The sequence below is a fragment of the Podarcis gaigeae genome (assembly GCF_964106915.1).
Source record: "Podarcis gaigeae genome assembly, chromosome: 2".
NCBI lineage: Eukaryota > Metazoa > Chordata > Lepidosauria > Squamata > Lacertidae > Podarcis > Podarcis gaigeae.
The window spans coordinates 125,959,091-125,979,622 of record NC_139679.1 but is presented as its reverse complement, the minus strand read 5'-3'; the positions used below and the strand labels follow the sequence as shown (position 1 = coordinate 125,979,622).

General features: G+C 43.6%; 4 protein-coding genes and 1 long non-coding RNA gene across 8 annotated transcripts in view; 4 read left to right on the top strand and 1 right to left on the bottom strand.

Moving 5' to 3' along the window:
• Positions 1–13,351, top strand: part of LOC310839556 (uncharacterized protein) — a gene marked incomplete at its 3' end in the record, with an annotated part of 31,501 nt that extends 18,150 nt beyond the window's left edge. The window contains exons 2-3 of the mRNA XM_083728192.1: positions 7,218–8,345; positions 13,338–13,351. Of these exons, the coding sequence (XP_083584318.1) occupies positions 7,328–8,345; positions 13,338–13,351 (1,032 nt within the window). The 5' untranslated portion in view covers positions 7,218–7,327. The remainder of the gene's footprint in view (positions 1–7,217; positions 8,346–13,337) is intronic.
• Positions 1–16,272, bottom strand: part of LOC310838162 — a 110,177-nt gene extending 93,905 nt beyond the window's left edge. The window contains exon 1 of the long non-coding RNA XR_014560747.1: positions 15,166–16,272. This is a non-coding gene — a long non-coding RNA (uncharacterized lncRNA). The remainder of the gene's footprint in view (positions 1–15,165) is intronic.
• LOC310837513 (uncharacterized protein) overlaps positions 1–20,532 on the top strand; it is a 105,706-nt gene that overhangs the window by 54,891 nt on the left and 30,283 nt on the right. Inside the window, exon 2 of one of the 2 annotated variants that reach the window (XM_083724211.1) lies at positions 12,748–12,893. The gene's annotated coding sequence lies outside the window, so the exon portion shown is untranslated. Of the gene's footprint in view, positions 1–12,373; positions 12,894–20,532 lie in introns of those variants that run through there. The other variant, XM_083724210.1, reaches the window with a different exon arrangement.
• LOC310837704 (uncharacterized protein) overlaps positions 1–20,532 on the top strand; it is a 57,896-nt gene that overhangs the window by 25,671 nt on the left and 11,693 nt on the right. The gene's annotated exons all lie outside the window — the stretch shown is intronic.
• Positions 1–20,532, top strand: part of LOC310837746 (uncharacterized protein) — a 42,361-nt gene that overhangs the window by 11,799 nt on the left and 10,030 nt on the right. The gene's annotated exons all lie outside the window — the stretch shown is intronic.

Below are 20,532 nucleotides of genomic sequence, written 5' to 3'. Positions count from 1 at the left end.
CCTCGAGGTATCTTCCTCTCCTCTCAAGAAAATGCAGAAACAAATTGAGCAGAATGTGTGTTCTTCTGCCCTGAAGAGAACCCCTTCTGCTTACGTTTCTGCGTCGATTGCTGTCTCTGCTCCAGGTCGTCTCCTGGAAGTCTTGCCCTGCATTGACGTTGCAGATGCCCGGGTTGGTTGCATCTATAGCACCTCCTCACCGCCATGGCCAAGTCCAAACCTTGGCGTTGCTCCATTGGCAGATTCTGCTGCTGGCCCCCTTGACTGTAACTCCTCCGCTCTTGGAGTTCAGCCTGTTTATCTGACCTTATTTCTGCTTCTTCGGTCAATCTGCCAACCACATACTCAAGGGTCAGATCTTGGGGACGCATACTCTCCATGCTGTTAATCACGGGCAACCAGCTTTCAGGCAAACTTGAAAGGATAATGTAGGTTTGGTCAGTCTCATCATAACGCTTACCTCTCTGCTGTAGTTGAAGAAACAGAGATTTCAGCGTTTGAAGATGAGTTGCCAAACTCTCACCTTCTTTCATAACAGTCCTGAACAGCCTTCTGGTCAGAGAAATGATAGTTCCAGCAGTTTCTCTGACATGCATTGCCCTTAATAAATTCCAGCACTCAAACGCTATTTTCTCAGCAGAGTACCGTCTCAAAACCTCAGTTTCAACACAGTCCCATAGTCCATCTCTCCTTAACAACTGCTGCATTTTAATTGACCAACTCAGCCAGTTGTTTTCTGAGAGAATTTCAAAAGGGATGCCTCCCCAATATTTACAACTTGGGAAGGCTGGAAATCTGCCATCTCTGCTGGTGCTTGCTGAGCCCCTTCTGTGGGGCCTCCAGCAATCTCTCCTGACTCTCTCTTTAGAGTCCAACTGGATGGTCCTGGCTGGCACTCACCGGCTTCTAGCTGCTGCCTCTGTTGACCCTCAGGTCCCGCCTGGCTCTGCAACTGGTGTAGCCGCTCTGTGAGTCGCCTACTGTGGTCCTCTAGCAGTTCAAACTGTTCCAGTAGCCGACACTGAGTGCTTTGCTGATCCTCAGATCCTAGCCGCTCCAGCGTCACTGCAGACAGTTACAGCTTGCCACCAACTGCTCCAACGCACAGTCACTGGCTTCGTACACCACCAGGACTCACCAGCTTCCTGCTGAGATGCTGTCAGTCGTTTTGCACTCTGCACATGCTCAGAAACACTGGGCCCATAACCTGTCAGTGTTTGTAAAAAGCAAAAAAAGAAGGAAAGGCTTCTGACCTCCCTTTGTCTCCTCAGTCTCCTTGTCGGCACAAAAAGAGTCCACGAGAATATCCTTGCAGAGTTTTATTCTTAAAAGTCTTTGTGCAAAACACGACTGAATAACTATACACACCAGCACCAACCAACCAACCAACCCAAACACCAGCCTCAGCAACAAACTAACATTTCTCACTTATATATACAACTTGGTGCAGACCGCTGAGCCATGCTGACCCAGCTTTATTCGCATTAAAGAAACAGCGGCCATTTTAGCTGTGACAGTCCTATGGGGCGAAAAATACGGTACTTAACACTTAGCTTCTGATACACATTATATCCACATAAGTCAATAGAAAAAGTATAAAGAGATGATGTTCAAGATGTGCCCTTTGGGAAATTTGGTTTTGGCAACCGCAAAACAACATCCTTGAAATCATATTATATTTAGAAATGAATTTGGCCACGTAGTAAACAACAGGTTTTTTCTTTTCAAATTTAATGAGTTTAGAGATTATTGTACACTAAGCGGGGCACTTTTATACATATCAATGCGTCCCATGTCTTAGTGTATCAAAGTGCCCCAACGGACATTTTCAAAAATCTAACAATTGTTAATAAAGCCACTGAACTTATTTGAAAATCACCTGTAATCCTGATTACTGAGTGGAATAATTTACCTTTGGTATTTTTAAATCTTTTTTAAAAAAATAATATTTATTACTTTTAAACCTTACAAAAAAAGAGAAGAGAAAAGAGAAAACAAAAGAAAGAAAAAACAATACAATACAATACAATATATAAACAATACACAACACGACATTAACACATTAAACAAAACAACAACAAAAACAATTCAAAAAGAACGCACATCATACCATCTCAATACCCTCTCTTTCATTCCCTTGTTTCATCGACCTCCTCTCACCTCCCATTTCTATAAATTATTTCAGCAAGTCCTTTCCATCTTTCTCTATTTTCTGTCATATAGTTATCTCAACATATTTTAACCTTATTTTCCGTTAATACTAAAATACTTATTTATGCTTAATTCCTTATAACATTTCTACTAAAGCCATATAATTTCATTCCAACATTTTTCTTTTTTTATATATATATAATTTTTATTGGTTTTACAACATAAACAAAATACAAAACGCACAAACATAATGCGACTTCCCCAGACCTCCCCTTCACTGCATCCTTATTTTAAAAGTTTTTTAGCAATCCTTTATCCACTTTTATAGTTAAGATTCTTTAGGAAATTTTCTTAAACTTGAATTTTAACAGCTGTAAATCTCTACATCATATCCCCTGACATCTTAGCATTCCACAATTTTACAACAGTTTTCAAGATAGATTTTGAACTTTTTCCAGTCCTCTTCCACCGTCTCTCTCCTCTGGTCACGAATTCTGCCGGTCATCTCTGCCAGTCCCATAAATTCAGTCACCTTGGTCTGCCATTCTTCCAGAGTAGGTAGTTCTTTGGTCTTCCAATACTTTGCCAAAAGTATTCTTGCTGCTGTGGTTGCATACATAAAAAATGTTCTATCTTTCTTTGGAATCGTTTGGCCGACCATGCCCAAGAGAAAGGCCTCTGGTTTTTTTACAAATGTCCACTTAAGGATTTTCTTAATTTCATTATAGATCATTTCCCAGTATGCCTTAATCTTTGGGCAGGTCCACCAAAGATGATAAAAAGTTCCTTTGCATTCATTACATTTCCAACAGTTGTTATTGGGCAAATGATATATCTTTGCTAGCTTGACTGGGGTCATGTACCACCTATAGATCATTTTCATTATATTCTCTTTTAAGGCACTACATGCCGTAAATTTAATACCTGTGGTCCATAACTGTTCCCAGTCAGCAAACATAATATCATGGCCGATGTCTTGTGTCCATTTAATCATAGCTGATTTAACCGTTTCATCCTGTGTATTCCATTTCAACAGCAGATTGTACATTCTAGATAGGTTTTTAGTATTGGGTTCTAACAATTCTGTTTCTAACTTTGACCTCTCCTTCTGAAATCCTAACTTCCTGTCCTGCTTAAAGATCTCATTAATCTGATGATAATGTAGCCAGTCTCGAACTTTAGGTTTTAACTTCTCAAAACATTCCAACATTTTTCTAACACTCATTAATTTTACATTACAGTGGTGCCTCGCAAGACGAAAATAATCTGTTCCGCGAGTCTCTTCGTCTTGCGGTTTTTTTCGTCTTGCGAAGCAAGACCATTGACGGCTTAGAGGATTAGCACTATTAGCGGCTTAGCGGATAAGCGGCTTAGCGGCTTAGAAAAAGGGGGGAAGGGGGGGAAACCACAGGAACTCACAAGACATTTTCGTCTTGCGAAGCAAGCCCATAGGAAATTCGTTTTGCGAAGCACCTCCCAAACAGAAGACTGTTTCGTCTAGCGAGTTTTCCGTCTTGCGAGGCATTCGTCTTGCGGGGCACCACTGTATTTCCATAGATAAACTTTAAGCTTTTTCCAGTCTTCTCCCACCGTCTCCTCTCCCTGGTCTCGGACCCTGCCAGTCATCTCCGTCAATTCCATATAGTCCATCAACCTGGACTATACTCCGAGGCTCTTAACTCTTGCAGAAGGGACTTGGAAGTCTTCTTCATATTTATACATGCACTTTGCTTTGTCTTCTGCTGATCCTGTTCGTATTTTCCTTCCTTTGATGCTGAAGAGTAGATCTCGGGGAAATTCCCACCTAGCAATGTTTTTATTCCTTCTCGACAGCTCAGCCAAATCTCCATAGTTAAAACTAAGATCCCAAAGATATTTAAGGACGTATTTCAAAGTTCCTCTAAATCTGGAGGTCCCCACAACTCCAATCTCCTCCTGACCCAAGTCCAGGTCCCAGAGATCAATAAATCCCTGTATGAAGGGATCTATCCAACTTTCCTTCTCCAGTCCAAGCGGGGCTCCAATCCTCAAAATCTGACTTTCCCTAAATTCAATCACAAAAGGCATCAACTTATAGTCATCAAATTACATCTGTGAGGCTGGGGCTCTCTCCCTGTCCACTTGTGCTATTTTAGGTTCAACAACGACAACTTTCTCCCCCGCCTTCTCTACAATTTGCCATGTCAAAGTAGATCCCTGTATCGATTCCTGAATAGTTTCTGTATTAATGTTCGCTTTTTCTCCAAAATTTGTCACTTTTTGTCCCAAGTTATCAATTTTTATAGTCATCACATCCGTCTTCTTATGGAGCTGTTCCGGTGAGTCATTTATCTTGCATAATGCAACCACTAAGGCTTCTTCTGTCAACATTCTTAACAATCCAAGTTCAGTCCCAGATTCTCACAGTTTTTTATCTTGCAGCTGGAGACCCCCCCCAGCTCAACTCATGTAACAATTTCAAAAGCTTCTTCTAGAGGGAAACAATTTCTATTTGTATCAATCCTTTTAAGCACAGTTCAAACAATAAAGTTAGTTTCAATTTTCAGTTACTTTTACTCCTTTTTAAACGCAGAGGGAGACAATGGAAACAATGTATTTCTCTTATTTAACTAGCTGTCAACGAACGATCTATTCACATTCAATGGGCAATTCCAAAACGTCGGTCTTACTAGCAGCCCGTTTCCAGGTTCAGAGCGGTGGTAATTTGACTTTCTTCACTCTCTCCTGCAGGCTTACACGGTCCAAAATTTCCCCCCTCTTCTCCTGCTTCCAAGGGGGTTTTAGTGATTTTAACCGATGGAAGTTTAATCCTTTACGGAAGGCTTTCGAAGACTTTAGCTTGCAGCCTCTTTGCTTCAGTCTATTTACAAAAAGGGGAGGCGGACTTCCTGTTTGAAACTTCCCCGTTTCGGTGCCAAATTAAGACGTTTAAAGATCCAATTTTCCGTTCTACTCACGGGTAGTTGTTTTAGAATCAAATTGTCCACAGGAAAAAGTCAGCGCTCTGCAGCAACAGCAATGCGGCTTCACTCCGTGAAAGAAGCAGTCAATTCGAAGCACCGCGCCACTCACCCCACATCGCTCTGGATCCCCGAAAATGGGTTTCCCCGCGAGTAGAGGAGGTGCAAAAGGTGCCAGCCGAATCCCACATTCACAGGCTTCTCCCACCTGTGATTTTTAGTGGGTCTCCGCCTTCGCCGTGGCGGCCAGACCCAGATTTCCACAAAGCAAGTTCCTCCCGATCAGAGGAATTCAGCCATTACTGGAGGCGCTAACCTTTAGTGTATCAAAGTGCCCCGACGGACATTTTCAAAAATCTAACAATTGTTAATAAAGGCACTGAACGTACTTGAAAATCACCTGTAATCATGATTACTGAGTAGAATAACTTACCTTTGGTATTTTTAAATCTTAACTAAATGACGTAAAAAAGTGTTGGAACACTTTTACATTTCACACAATTTTTAGTTGGTCGTGCTAAAAACACACCTACTCTCTTCAAATGCCAACGGCTAACTGGCAGCCAGCGCAGTCGCAACTGTTCTACTCACACATGCATAGGCACATTTGGGTGATGTCGCGACAGGAATATCATTTATTGATATTGAAATATTGTTGGTGTGTCTGCATTTTCAGAGGAGGGGGAAGAAGGGGAAAGTGTGTCCCCCCAGATAATACTCCCATCCTCCCTGGCCATGGGCCATCCTTGCTTGGGCAGGTGGTACTTTGAGTCCAACCACATCTGGAGGACCAGAGGTGCCTGAACTCAGCATAGAAGGTTCCTCTAGGGCTCAGTGTTACTTGGGAGTTGGTGAAATTGGATCTTAAGGGTTCTTGAGACATTTCCAAGGGATTGTGATTGGTATCCAGACCCTAGCAGTATAAAGCCAAGGTGTCCCCACTGAGCAGTTTATCAACCCTGCTGGCCGCTGGGGAAGACCTTCTGAAGGAAATGGTTTGCCCCCAATGTTAATTCCTTCCTTCCTCCGCTGCTGCTGCTGCCCCCCACACTAAAGGAATGTCTGGATGAAATCCCAGGGATGTCTGGCTCCTATTACAAAGAGATCCAGTTGATAATCTAGAAAAAAGTGTGGCTAAGATTCTGAGTCACAATCATGGCTGAGAAATACATTGTTGTTGTTGTTGTTATATTACATTCAGGAGGACACACCACGGGTTTCATTGTTATTCACCTTTAATACTCACCTTTTTCAGTGTCACACAGATTTTTATCTTGTGATATTCAGATGAAGAGAGGTATAACAGTTTAGTAAATAATTCCCAGTTGGAGCAGAGCTAGAATATCCAGAAGCCCTAGGCCACCCACGGCAAAGGAGGAAGAACAGTGAGAGAGGCCTGGACAGGGAATCTCCACTAAGATAAGCCAGTGTCAGGAGGCAGGTGCGAGATCTGGTGGCATATAGTTATTATAAATTATAATGGGGGTGGGTGTCTCAATCTGGCCTTCCCAGCAGTCAGGCTCCAGCTGCTTTCCTTCTGCATCTCCAGCTCTCTCCATTCAATAATGCAAGGCTGAGAGATGGAGGTCCAACCCCAAGAACATTCTCCAACTGAGCACTCCTTCAACCGACCACAAGCACCAAGCCCTGTCACTAAACTTATATATGGGTCTCCTAAAATGGTCACTATGCACCTCCTGAGGCCAAAGGGAATATGCAGGTGATGAATAAAGATCTAGAGGTCAAAGGGGACAAAATATGGCCCAAGGGGTGGAGGATTATAGTGCAGCGGATGAAGAACATCATGATGAACTTAGGACCCTGATAAATATTGGCCAGGTTCATGGAACATAGAGCAGCTTCCTTTCCTGTGAGAAACCACTTTTTATCAAACGTAAAGCCCACAGTTCAACCGTATTCTAAGATAATACTGCTTCATTAACAATAATTAAGGGTTATAAAAGCCTGATGATGCATGACCATTATTTTACATTATTTGATTTGCCTTTCCTAAAAATTTGGAACATATGGAGGACAGGAGAGATTGTAAAAGACGTTGAAATAAGAGCAGGTGCTAATTGTAATAGTACTTTGTTCTCTTCCTAGAAAACAAATAGGATTTTCTCCCCACCCCATCGAAAGAAGACAATGGAGAAGGCAGTCAGAATCCTGGAGGGCCATGTCCAATGGAACTAACGAAGAAACCATTTAAATAAATGGAGTGTGAAAAGAGAGAACATAAACAATTTGAAAGTATGGAGTGTGGAAAGAGCTTCACTGACAGTGGAAAACTTAGAATTCATCAACGGAGTCACACGGGGGAGAAACCATTTAAATGCATGGAGTGTGGAAAGAGCTTCACTGAGAGTGGAAAACTTAGAATTCATCAACGGAGTCACACAGGGGAGAAACCATTTAAATGCTTGGAGTGTGGAAAGAGCTTCACTGAGAGTGGAAGCCTTAGAATTCATCAACGGAGTCACACGGGGGAGAAACCATTTAAATGCATGGAGTGTGGAAAGAGCTTCACTGAGAGTGGAAAACTTAGAATTCATCAACGGAGTCACACAGGGGAGAAACCATTTGAATGCATGGAGTGTGGAAAGAGCTTCAGTCAGAGTGGAAACCTTAGAATTCATCAACGGAGTCACACAGGGGAGAAACCATTTAAATGCATGGAGTGTGGAAAGAGCTTCACTGATAGTGAAAAACTTAGAATTCATCAACGGATTCACACAGGGGAGAAACCATTTAAATGCTTGGAGTGTGCAAAGAGCTTCACTGAGAGTGGAAACCTTAGAATTCATCAACGGACTCACACAGGGGAGAAACCCTTTAAATGCATGGAGTGTGGAAAGCGCTTCATTCAGAGTGGACACCTTAGAATTCATCAACGGATTCACACAGGGGAGAAACCATTTAAATGCTTGGAGTGTGGAAAGAGCTTCACTGAGAGTGGAAAACTTAGAATTCATCAACGGACTCACACTGGGGAGAAACCATTTAAATGCATGGAGTGTGGAAAGAGCTTCACTACTAGCAGAAGCCTTGGAATTCATCTACGGACTCACACAGGGGAGAAACCATTTAAATGCATGGAGTGTGGAAAGAGCTTCAGTCAGAGTGGAGACCTTAGAATTCATCAACGGAGTCACACTGGGGAGAAACCTTTTAAATGCTTGGAGTGTGGAAGGAGCTTCAGTCGGAGTGGACACCTTAGAATTCATCAACAGAGTCACACAGGGGAGAAACCATTTAAATGCTTGGAGTGTGGAAAGAGCTTCAGTCAGAGTGGACACCTTAGAATTCATCAACGGATTCACACAGGGGAGAAACTTTTTAAATGCATGGAGTGTGGAAAGAGCTTCAGTCAGAGTGGACACCTTAGAATTCATCAACGGAGTCACACAGGGCAGAAACCATGTAAATGCATGGAGTGTGGAAAGAGCTTCATTGGGAGTGGAAGCCTTAGAATTCATCAACGGAGTCACACTGGGGAGAAACCATTTGAATGCATGGAGTGTGGAAAGAGCTTCAGTCAGAGTGGAAACCTTAGAATTCATCAACGGAGTCACACAGGGGAGAAACCATTTAAATGCATGGAGTGTGGAAAGAGCTTCAGTCAGAGTGGAAACCTTAGAATTCATCAACGGATTCACACAGGGGAGAAACCATTTAAATGCTTGGAGTGTGAAAAGAGATTCACTGACAGTGGAACACTTAGAAACCATCAAAGGAGTCACACTGGGGAGAAACCATTTAAATGTATGGAGTGTGGAAAGAGCTTCAGTGCAAATGGAGTTCTTACAAAACATCAACAAACTCATACAGGGGAGAAACCATATAAGTCCTAGGGAAGTGGACAGAGGTTCAGTTATAGTGGAAGTCTTACGAACCATCAAAAGACTCCCAGGGGTAAGAGCTGTAAGAGTGGAAACACCTACAGGCCATGAATTAAAGAAGTGAAGTGGTTTAACTAGAAGGAGTGTGGATCCTGCTTTGTTTATTATGCAACGCTTTTTAGAGAGTAGAACCTTTTTCTCTCCGAATCGACACTTTCTTTCACATCAATAACAGGAAATCAGTCTTAATTGCATGCAGCGTATGTGAGCTTCTGTTGTTTGTAACGTGGTCTAGACCAGTGTTTCCCAACCTTGGGCCTCCAGCTGTTTTTGAACTACAATTCCCATCATCCCTAACCACTGGTCTTGCTAGCTAGGGATGATGGGAGTTGTAGGCCAAAAACATCTGGAGGCCCAAGGTTGGGAAATACTGGTCTAGACATTTATTTAAAGTAATGAAGGTCACATTTCACAATATTAAGCCTAATATAATATTTAATGTGAATCAGTTGTGTTGCTGCTGAATGAGGGTGGACTGAGAGTGAGCTGGTGTTGGTGTTTGGTGGAGGGAGTTGGAAATGCTTGTATCTGGGAATGGAGAGTTGCTCAAAGTGGAGCTGAGACTGGTGGTCTTGCGTGAGGAGGGAAGGGGGCACAGTGAAGAAGGGGCCGTACCAGAGCATCTCAAAGCAATGTGCTGGGGGGTGGGAACCATGGTGACACAAGTGTGTGTAGAATGCTATCCCCACAAGGAAACCGTAAGGATGAGTATAATGGGGAAGGAGGTTCAGGCAGGACCCCAACCCAGACTGCTAAGGGTCAGCTTCCTCCAAATCCACCAGCTGCCCCAAGGCAGGAGCCACCTCTGGGCCCTGAGGGTGGAAAGCCTCCCTCCACCTTTGCAACTAGACATGATCCGAGGGCAGTGATTGCAAACCTTTTCCAGACCGAGTACCCAAACTGCAACACGAAACCCACTTTTTCATCATAAAGTTCCAACTACTGCAATGCGCTCTATGTGGTTGCTACCTTTGAAGGTGACCTGGAAACTACACCTAATGCAGAATGCGGCAGCTAGACTGGTGATTGGGAGCAGCCGCCGAGACCACAGAACACCGGTCTAGAAAGGCCTATATTGGCTCCCAGTACTTTTCCGAGCACAATTCAAAGCGTTGGTGCTGACCTTTAAAGCCCTAAACGGCCTCGGTCCAGTATACCTGAAGGAGCGTCTCCACCCCCATCATTCTGCCCAGACGCTGAGGTCCAGTGCCGAGGGCCTTCTGGCGGTTGTCTCCCTGCAAGAAGCCAAGTTACAGGGAAACAGGCAGAGGGCCTTCTTGGTGGTGGCACCCGCCCTGTGGAACGCCCTCCCATCAGATGTCAAAGAGAAAAACTACCACCAAACTTTTAGAAGACATCTGAAGGCAGCCCTGTTTAGGGAAGATTTTATTGTTTGATGCATTATTGTAATTTAATATTTTGTTGGAAGCCACCCAGAGTGGCCCAGCCAGATGGGCAGGGTATAAATAATAAATTATTATTATTACTATAACGTGGCAATTGTACCTGTATATTTAATTTTTTCTGTTTGTTTCACATTTCTTCTTTATGACTACTGTTGTAATAAATAATCCTTCATAAAAGTTATTGCATTACATTCTTCATTAAATTATCTTTCCATTGATATGTAATGTTATGGTATAACTCAGTTCTCCCCCCCCCCCCAAAAAAAGAAAATGTTTAGGGGTATACTCTCATTTTGACTCAAGAAAATCACCACCAGGGGAGGGGATAAATACAGTTGTAATTGGGAAAAATAAATACAGTGGTACCTCAGTTTTCGAACAGCTTAGTTCTCAAACTACTTGGAACCTGAACTCTTCAAACCGAGAAACAAGAGTTCCAGTTTTGGAACTTTTTTTGGAAGCCGAATATGTTCTGTTCTGAGTATAACTTCCGTTATGAGTGCCATACTTCTGTTTTCCTTGTGAGGGAAGGTGGGCCGGGCGGCAAGTAGGAATGGGATCGGGCTGCTCCGCTAGGCAGTGTTGCTGCTTGCACGGGAAGAGGAGCTGGATGGGGGCTGCTGAGCTGGGGAGGGACAGGCTCCGTCACCCTTTCCGTTGAGGGGTTTGAGGCTGCACTCCCCTCAAGGGAGAATTTTAAAGGAGCCCCCCCCTCCGCCTCAGATCCCCTGCAACCCCGTGAAGGCAGCCAGGCGGAATAGTTGCTGGGGTTGGGGAAGGTGGTGGCAGCCCGGAAGCTACATCTGAGAGCCCCTGCACCATCTGAAGTCAGCCAGTCGCTCCTCAGCAGATCTCTCAGCTGTTACGGAAAAATCTGGGTGCGAGGCTGCTCTGCCACCCAGCTCATCGGACTAAGTCCGCAGGTCCCTGCGGAGGAAAATGAGCTCAGCCGGAGACAGGAGCAAGCTGCAGAAGATCCAAGTTTATTGCGCAACAGGTTCAAGGTGAGATTGAACAGCGAGAAAGGGGTGACATGAGTTTTTGAAACTTCCCTCCATGTCCCAGAATACAGTGCAAAATACATCCCAGTTACATCATGAATACATTAAAGAGAGGTTGGGTTACAGAGATTAACATACCGAGGAGGGAGGGGGAATTTGCAGAGCTGGAGATATGCGCGGATAATCGCTTCCTGAGTATTGGTGATGAGAGGACAATAGTCCAAGTATGTGAAGTCTGGCACCTGGTATTGCCCGGAGGAAAAGTTGGGCAGTGATTTGACCGGATTAGGGTCTTCCTGAGTATGTGACTCCTCGCTCGAGGGATTATGGAGACAGAGGAGGTGTCATGGAGTCCTGAAGAAACTGAGTCGATCGACACCAAAACCAAGAAGATCGGAGCTGCGGTTGATTTTATACGAATTTTAGAAGTTTTTAGTCCGTTTCAGTCCATTCTTATATTGATAATTGAAGTCGGAAATAAAATAGATACATTGGTGCGAGATTTGACACTTTTATGGGTTCACAAGTTTCGGTTCCATTGTTCCCCCAGTGGGGAGCCGTCAGCAGCTTGTCAAGAGGTTAAATGAGGCGTGCAGGAGCTCACTGAGCTAGCTCTGCAAAGCGAATGCATGGTTCTGATTGGGTAGAACGCAGCCATTGTAGCGAATGGAGGATACAGCTTGATACGGTCAACCCACAGTAAAGATGGAGTGAGAGGGAGGCTTAAGGAAAAGAGGGGCTTATTTCGCCCGTATAAGGAAAGGGAAAGTCACTTTATTTATGGGGCTAGGGGTATAGTGTGGTGCTTATGCAATGGTGTGGGGGCTGAGGGGTCGATGTAGGGCTGGGTGCCCTTGAGGTCATCGCCTCGGACCGTCTGGTGACCGGCGGAAGGGTGAAGGAAGGCACCCCCCCTTTCCATATCACAGCGCAAAGCCTTCACTTCTGAGAGATCTCCACCCTGCTTCAGATGTCTTCCAAAAGTTATGTAGTTCTTTCTCTCTTTGACATCTGATATGGGGGGGTGTTCCACAGAGAGGGGGCCACTACCGAGAAGGCCCTCTGCCTGGTACCCTGTAAATGTGAGGGAACTGCCAGAAGACCCTCGGAAGTGGACCTCAGTAATGATATTTTCTTTTCCTTGTGTTAGATGGATGTTGAAACAAGGTGTGATTGACATGGGCATGTCTGGATCACAGATTTCTGCCCAACACCACTCCTCTTCCAGGACATACCTGTGATGTTTTGATGACCCACTGAGAAACGTGGGAACTATTAAAAACTCAGGAATCTTTGTTCTGGACATTTTCTTTTTTTGCCTCCTTAGAGATTGAGACCTTTGTTGCAACAAATAAACGATCAGGCCTTCTGGCCACTGATTTGCTTCCTCATTGCTTGCCTGCCGTCTCGCGTTTTCTGATCAATCCAGCATCCACAGGACTAGACTCCAGCAAAGTTGGAAAGCGCTTTAAGGTAGCGCACCCCAAGAAATGTTCTTTTCACCTGGATGGAGTTGGGGAGCTGTCAAAACTGAACCCCAATTTTCCCCATAACACAGAAGTCACAGAGTCCAGCCTGCTGCTGGATGTGTCCCAATCCATAAAACAGTGTTGGAGAGGCGGCATCTAAGACCACGCCTTTCCTTTTTGGTGGGGAGAAGATAGTTGTCGCCAGGTGACTGCTCAGGGTCCCAGTGGGGCTGCTTTAGGGGGGGCACTCGTCTCTGGCCCCCCCACCCTCAAGGCTGGCTCCATCTCTGCCCTGTAAAAAGGATCTTGCAATGCAAACATTGGGGGGAGTTCCCCCCCCCAGCCCTTCTCCCGCTCTTCTGATCCACGGGGAGGGGAGCCCTCCTCTGCCTTCCTCTCCCTCCCCAAACCTTCCACTCAAGTGGCCCCTCTTCCTCCTCCTCTCCAGGCCTCCGAAAATGAGGGGAGAGACCCTTCTCCTCTAACCTGCCTCTCCTTTAAACAACTTCTTTCTTCTCTGGGACTCGGGGGGGGGGGGGAGGAATGTGGGGCAAAAAGGTGTTCTTCCCCCTCCCAGAAAACGTCATTTCCCTTCCCTCCAAACAAGCCCTATAATTCCCTTTCTTTCCTGAAAAGGTCTCTGGTTCCATCCCCGGCTGGAGAAGACCCCCCCTCCCCAATCCCTGAAAAGACTCCTCCTGGGGGCACAGCCTGACACCCCCAGCCCCCTCTCCACTCCCCACTATGGCGTGCAGAACTCGCCCCAGGACCCCGCAGGGCAAGTCATAGAATCATAGAATCATAGAGTTGGAAGAGACCACAAGGGCCATCGAGTCCAACCCCCTGCCAAGCAGGAAACACCATCAGAGCACTCCTGACATATGGTTGTCAAGCCTCTGCTTAAAGACCTCCAAAGAAGGAGACTCCACCACACTCCTTGGAAGCAATTTCCACTGTCGAGCAGCTCTTACTGTCAGGAAGTTCTTCCTAATGTTTAGGTGGAATCTTCTTTCTTGTAGTTTGGAACCATTGCTCCGTGTCCGCTTCTCTGGAGCAGCAGAAAACAACCTTTCTCCCTCCTCTATGTGACATCCTTTTATATATTTGAACATGGCTATCATATCACCCCTTAACCTCCTCTTCTCCAGGCTAAACATGCCCAGCTCCCTTAGCCGTTCCTCATAAGGCATCGTTTCCAGGCCTTTGACCATTTTGGTTACCCTCCTCTGGACACGTTCCAGTTTGTCAGTGTCCTTCTTGCGGTGCGCAACCCAAAAACACAACTCGAAGCGTATGTAACCCGAGGTATGACTGTATTTTGGAAGGCAGCGAGAAGGCTGTTCTCGGGGACTGCTCCACCGTGAGGGAAACTGAGGCAGCCCCCTCAGGCAGCAGATGCAGGGAGGCGCAAGGAGGTGACGGAGCTTAGTCTCATTTGGCCAGCCCTGATTTAACCCTCTATCCCAGGCATAGGCAACCTAAAGCCCATGGTCCGGAAGTTTGGAAAAGCTTTAAAAAGTATAGGAACTCACATTAGGTGGTCAAAAAATAGTAATTTAAACAAAATGCTTATAAAAATAAGATAATTACTTAACATTTAGCTTCTGTTACACATTATATCCACATAAGTCAATAGAAAAAGTATCAAGAGATGATGTTCAAGATGTGCCCTTTGGGAAATTTGGTTTTGGCAACCGCAAAACAACATCCTTGAATTCAACACTTGCAATAGGGAAGACAAACATACAAGATTCTGGTTTTTTCCTGAGATATGACACTTGTTTAGAGATTATTGTACACTAAGTGGGGCACTTTTATACATATCAATGCGTCCCATGTCTTAGTGTATCAAAGTGCCCCAACAGACATTTTAAAAAAACTAACAACTGTTAATAAAAATCGGGTCTTGCCGCTGCAGCGAAGGCGGAGACCCCTTAAAAATCCCAGGCGGAGGAAGCCTGGGAATGTGGGATTCGGCTGACTCCAGAAGTGCCCCCCCTACACGCAAGGAGACCCCTTTTCGGGGATCCAAAGCGACGTGGGGAGAGCGGCACAGTGTTTTGAATTGACCGCTATTTTTACGGAGTGAAGCCGCACAGCCGTTGCCGGAGAGCGCTTTTTCCTGTGGACAATTGGACTCTAAACAAGTACCCGTGAGTAGAACGGAAAATTGGGCTTAGAAACACTTTAATTTGGCACTCAAATTAGAGATTGAGACCTTTGTTGCAACAAATAAAGGATCAGGCCTTCTGGCCACAGATTTGCTTCCTCATTGCCTCCATGGTTTCCCCATAGAATTTTTAAATTGCTGCATATTTCAGATATTTACACCTTACCTTTTCCACACTCTTCTCCAGCAAGTATTCAACTGTTGTTTTTTATTCAGCTCCTACCTGTGTTTGTACATGTTTACAAAAATTCTTTAAATATTCAACAAAAGGTTTCCACTCCTCCTTAAAGTCTGCCTTGATTTCTTATTTTCATAGTTAAATTTGCCAATTTGACATATTCCATCACTTTTAACTGCCGCTCTCTTGATCAAGTGTAGCTGTCTCTTGATTTGGCCATTTTTGTGCATAAAGTACTCTTGCTGCTGTCGTTCATCTGTCTTCTTGGAACATTTGACCCTGTTATCCCTAAAAGAAATGCTTCATGGTTTCTTCAGGAGCATCACCCTAAATAATTTCCTCCCTAGTTATAATTCATCTGGTTGGCTGAAAGCCACAAAGATGTTTTCTTTTCCAACAAATCCTTATACATTTCCCAAACTCTCTATAAATTCTCCCTAATTACATAATTAATTACAAAAAACGTATTTGGTATTTTGCCTTCTTTTGAGATACCTTTCTGCAGTGTTCTGTCTTAGTCCAGTGATACTACTCCATTAAAATCGTCCATAATAATTATATTTCAATCATAAACCTCAGACATACTTTCATCCAATAGTTGGAAAAAATCTTTCTTTTTCCTCATTAGGTGCGTCAGCTCCTACCAATAATATTTTTTTCTCCTTGCACCATCACTTTCACTGCAATAATTCTTCGCCTCTAAAGATCTGTTTAAAGTCCAGTTTATAATTCATATATATATATAGTACCACCCCTCTTTTCTTTGTTTTATATGAATTCCTGTCCTAGTCCTTTATTTACCAATAATCATTTTTGTTGTTGTTTCCTTGTGAAAATATGTGTAATTTTATTTCATTTGGTTTTGTTGTTCAAACCATTAACATTCAATGAAAACAATTTTAAATCCTTCACTGAATCCTTTAAACAGTTTTAAGTCCCCTTTCCCCTTATCAGCTATCTCCCTCCTCCAGCTCTTCTACTGATGCATCCATGTACCAGCTCTTTTTTAAAATATATTTCCTCTAGAATGCTTCTGCTTTTTTAAAAAAGATATTTATTAAGATTTTGTATAATAAAGCAAGCATCACAATCAAACGAAAAAGAGAAAGACAATAAAAAACAGCACAATCAAACAAAACAGAAAAGTACAATAAAAAACATAGAAAAGGTAAGAAAAAACAAAGAAAATCTAGTTTTTTACTTATTATCTTTATAACCCTCTTTCCTGACTTCCTCGCATCTCCCTTTTCTGTGTTCCCCTTTACACAATCAAATTCAGCAATTCTTTACCCTCTTTCAAATCTTATTCAATATTATACATTTCAACCTATTATGTCTCCGGTTTTCCCTTTCCTTTTAAATCCATTTTTACATGTTCTTTATAACTTAATCCCTTGTATCATTTTGTTTAATTTTGACATAATTTTACTCTGGTCTTTTCAACCTTTTCTTTTAAAACATTTTTGCATAATCCTTTTAACTATGTCACTGATGCCATGTTATCTTTATATCCAACATCATTTTAGCATTCAAACATTTTTTGCAGATATTCTTTGAACTTCTTCCAGTCCTCTTCCACCGACTCTTCTCCCAGGTCTCGGATTCTGCCAGTCATTTCTGCCAATTCCATGTAGTCTATCACTTGCATCTGCCATTCTTCCAGGGTGGGCAAATCTTGTGTCTTCCAATACTTTGCGATGAGTATTCTTGCTGCTGTTGTTGCATACATAAAAAAATGTTCTGTCCTTCTTTAGCACCAATTGGCCGACAATGCCCAGAAGAAAGGCCTCTGGTTTCTTAGGAAAGGTATATTTAAATACCTTTCTCAGTTCATTATAGATCATTTCCCAGAAAGCCTTGACCTTTGGGCACGTCCACCAAAGGTGAAAGAATGTTCCCTCAGTTTCTTTACATTTCCAGCATTTGTTATCAGGCAAATGATATACTTTTGCAAGCTTGACTGGGGTCATGTACCACCTGTACATCATTTTCATAATATTTTATTTTAAGGCATTACATGCCGTAAATTTCACACCAGTGGTCCATAACTGTTCCCAGTCAGCAAACATGATGTTATGACCAATATCTTGCGCCCACTTAATTATAGCTGATTTGACCGTTTCATCCTGAGTGTTCCATTTTAACAGCAAGTTATACATTCTTGAAAGTATCTTAGTTTTAGGTTCTAACAATTCTGTTTCTAATTTCGATTTTTCCACCTGGAAGCCTATTTTTTTAATCCAAATTAAAGGCCTCTCTAATTTGATAATAATGTAACCAATCTCGCACTTTATCTTTTAGTTTCTCAAAACTCTGCAATCTCAATGTGTCTCCATTTTGTTCTAATATCTCCCAATATTTCGGCCACTTGGCCTCCATATTGAGTCTTTTCAGAGCCTTAGCTTCCATAGGTGATAACCACCTTGGGGTCTTGCTTTCCAGTAAGTCTTTATATCTTGTCCAGACATTAAACGCGGCTTTCCTGACAATATGGTTTTTGAATGCTCTATGAGCTTTAACCTTGTCGTACCACAGATATGCATGCCACCCAAAAGCATTGTTAAACTCTTCCAAATCCAAAATGTCAGTGTTCTCAAGAAGTAGCCAGTCTTTCAACCAGCAGAATGCTGCTGATTCATAGTACAACTTCATGTCTGGCAGGGCAAACCCCCCTCTTTCTTTAGCATCAGTCAATATTTTAAATTTTATTCTGGGCTTTTTGCCCTGCCAGACAAATTTAGAAATATCTCTCTGCCACCTCTTGAAACAATCCATCTTGTCCACAATCTGCAAAGTTTGAAACAAAAACAACATTTTTGGCAATACATTCATCTTTATAACTAGAATGCCTCTGCTTTTATTGTTAGTACTTTGGTCAAGCGGAGAGTGAGGCCTTGTGGGAAACCAGCAAGAATTATGGGAACTAGGTCCTGTTGCTTTAACCCATAGACCCGTTGGCTCCAAGGGCGTGAAAGGTTTACTATGGGAGAGGAATTATCTGGGTAATGTGAAGGGTTGACACCTGTGAGGGAAGTTATGTATATCCAGCCGGTGATGTTGTTGTTGTTGTTGTTTAGTCGTGTCCGACTCTTCGTGACCCCATGGACCAGAGCACACCAGACACTTCTGTCTTCCACTGCCTCCCGCAGTTTGGTCAAATTCCTGCTGGTAGCTTCAAGAACACCATCCAACCATCTCGTCCTCTGTCGTCCTCTTCTCCTTGTGCCCTCCATCTTTCCCAACATCAGGGTCTTTTCCAGGGAGTCTTCTCTTCTCATGAGGTGGCCAAAGTCTTGGAGCCTCAGCTTCACGATCTGTCCTTCCAGTGAGCACTCAGGGCTGATTTCCTTCAGAATGGAGAGGTTTGATCTTCTTGCAGTCCATGGGATTCTCAAGAGTCTCCTCCAGCACCATAATTCAAAAGCATCCATTCTTCAGCGATCAGCCTTCTTTATGGTCCAGCTCTCACTTCCATACATCACTACTGGGAAAACCATGGCTTTAACTATACGGACGTTTGTTGGAAAGGTGATGTCTCTTCTTTTTAAGATGCTGTCTAGGTCTGTCATTGCCCTTCTCCCAAGAAGCAGGCGTCTTTTAATTTCGCAACTGCTCTCACCATCTGCAGTGATCATGGAGCCCAAGAAAGTAAAATCTCTTACTGCCTCCATTTCTTCCCCTTCTATTTGCCAGGAGGTGATGGGACAGGTGGCCATGATCATCTTTTTTTTTATGTTGAGCTTCACACCATATTTTGCGCTCTCCTCTTTCACCCTCAATAAAAGGTTCTTTAATCCCTCCTCACTTTCTGCCATCAAGGTTGTGTCATCTGCATATCTGAGGTTGTTGATATTTCTTCCGGCAATCTTAATTCCGGTTAGGGATTCATCCAGCCCAGTCTTTCGCATGATGAATTCTGCATATAAGTTAAATAAGCAGGGAGACAATATACAGCCTTGTCGTACTCCTTTCCCAATTTTGAACCAATGTTGTTCCATATCCAGTTCTAACTGTAGCTTCTTGTCCCACATAGAGATTTCTCAGGAGACAGATGAGGTGATCAGGCACTAGCATTTCTTTAAGAACTTGCCATAGTTTGCTGTGGTCGACACAGTCAAAGGCTTTGGCATAGTCAATAAAGCAGAAGTAGATGTCTTTCTGAAATGAGTGCAATTGTGCGGTAGTTGGAGCATTATTTGGCACTGTCCTTCTTTGGCATTGGGATGTAGACTGATCTTCTCCAATCCTCTGGCCACTGCTGAGTTTTCCAAACTTGCTGGCATATTGAGTGTAGCACCTTAACAGCATCATCTTTTAAAATTTTAAATAGTTCAGCTGGAATACCATCACTTCCACTGGCCTTGTTATTAGCAGTGCTTTCTAAGGCTCATTTGACTTCACTCTCCAGGATGTCTGGTTCAAGGTCAGAAACCACACTACCTGGGGTGTACGAGCCATCCATATCTTTCTGGTATAATTACTCTGTGTATTCTTGCCACCTCATCTTGATGTCTTCTGCTTCTGTTAGGTCCTTACCACTTTTGTCCTTTATTATGGTAATCTTTCTTCGGGTGAATATAAAACCTGCATCCAGCCAGGCTTCCCTGCGCAGCCTTCTGTGTCGAGAGCCAGTGTGATGTAGTGGTTAAGAGCGGTAGATTCGTAATCTGGGGAACCGGGTTCGCGTCTCCGCTCCTCCACATGCAGCAGCTGGGTGTCCTTGGGCCAGTCACACTTCTCTGAAGTCTCTCAGCCCCACTCACCTCACAGAATGTTTGTTGTGGGGGAGGAAGGGAAAGGAGAATGTTAGCCGCTTTGAGACTCCTGAAGGGGAGTGATAAAGCGGGATATCAAATCCAAACTCTTCTTCTTCTTCCGAAGCTGACCTAGCAGGATAGCAGAGTAGCAGTGATCCTGTGTGAGAAAAGGGATAAATCAAGTTCAGAGACAGTTTGGTTCTTATCTCTAGTAGCGTTTATTTACAAGCCATAAATCAGTCTCTTTCCATTGGAAACTTCAGCCATTTCTCTGTGCTTCCAAAAGCACACATTCACACAGCCTGCAGCCTCGGACCTGAGCTGTGTCTCTCAGGCAGAAGCGAAAGCAACTCTGCTCACAGACTGTGACACATTTCTCTGCGTCAAGCTCCTCCCAGATACAGGACACCACGGAGTTTTAACCCTGTCAGTTCCAAACTCCACAATCTTTGTACAAAATGTTCCTTTCCTATCTCCGATTTTCTTGAACACATCTCTGGTTTTCCCCATTCTGTTGTTTTCCTATATTTCTTTGCAT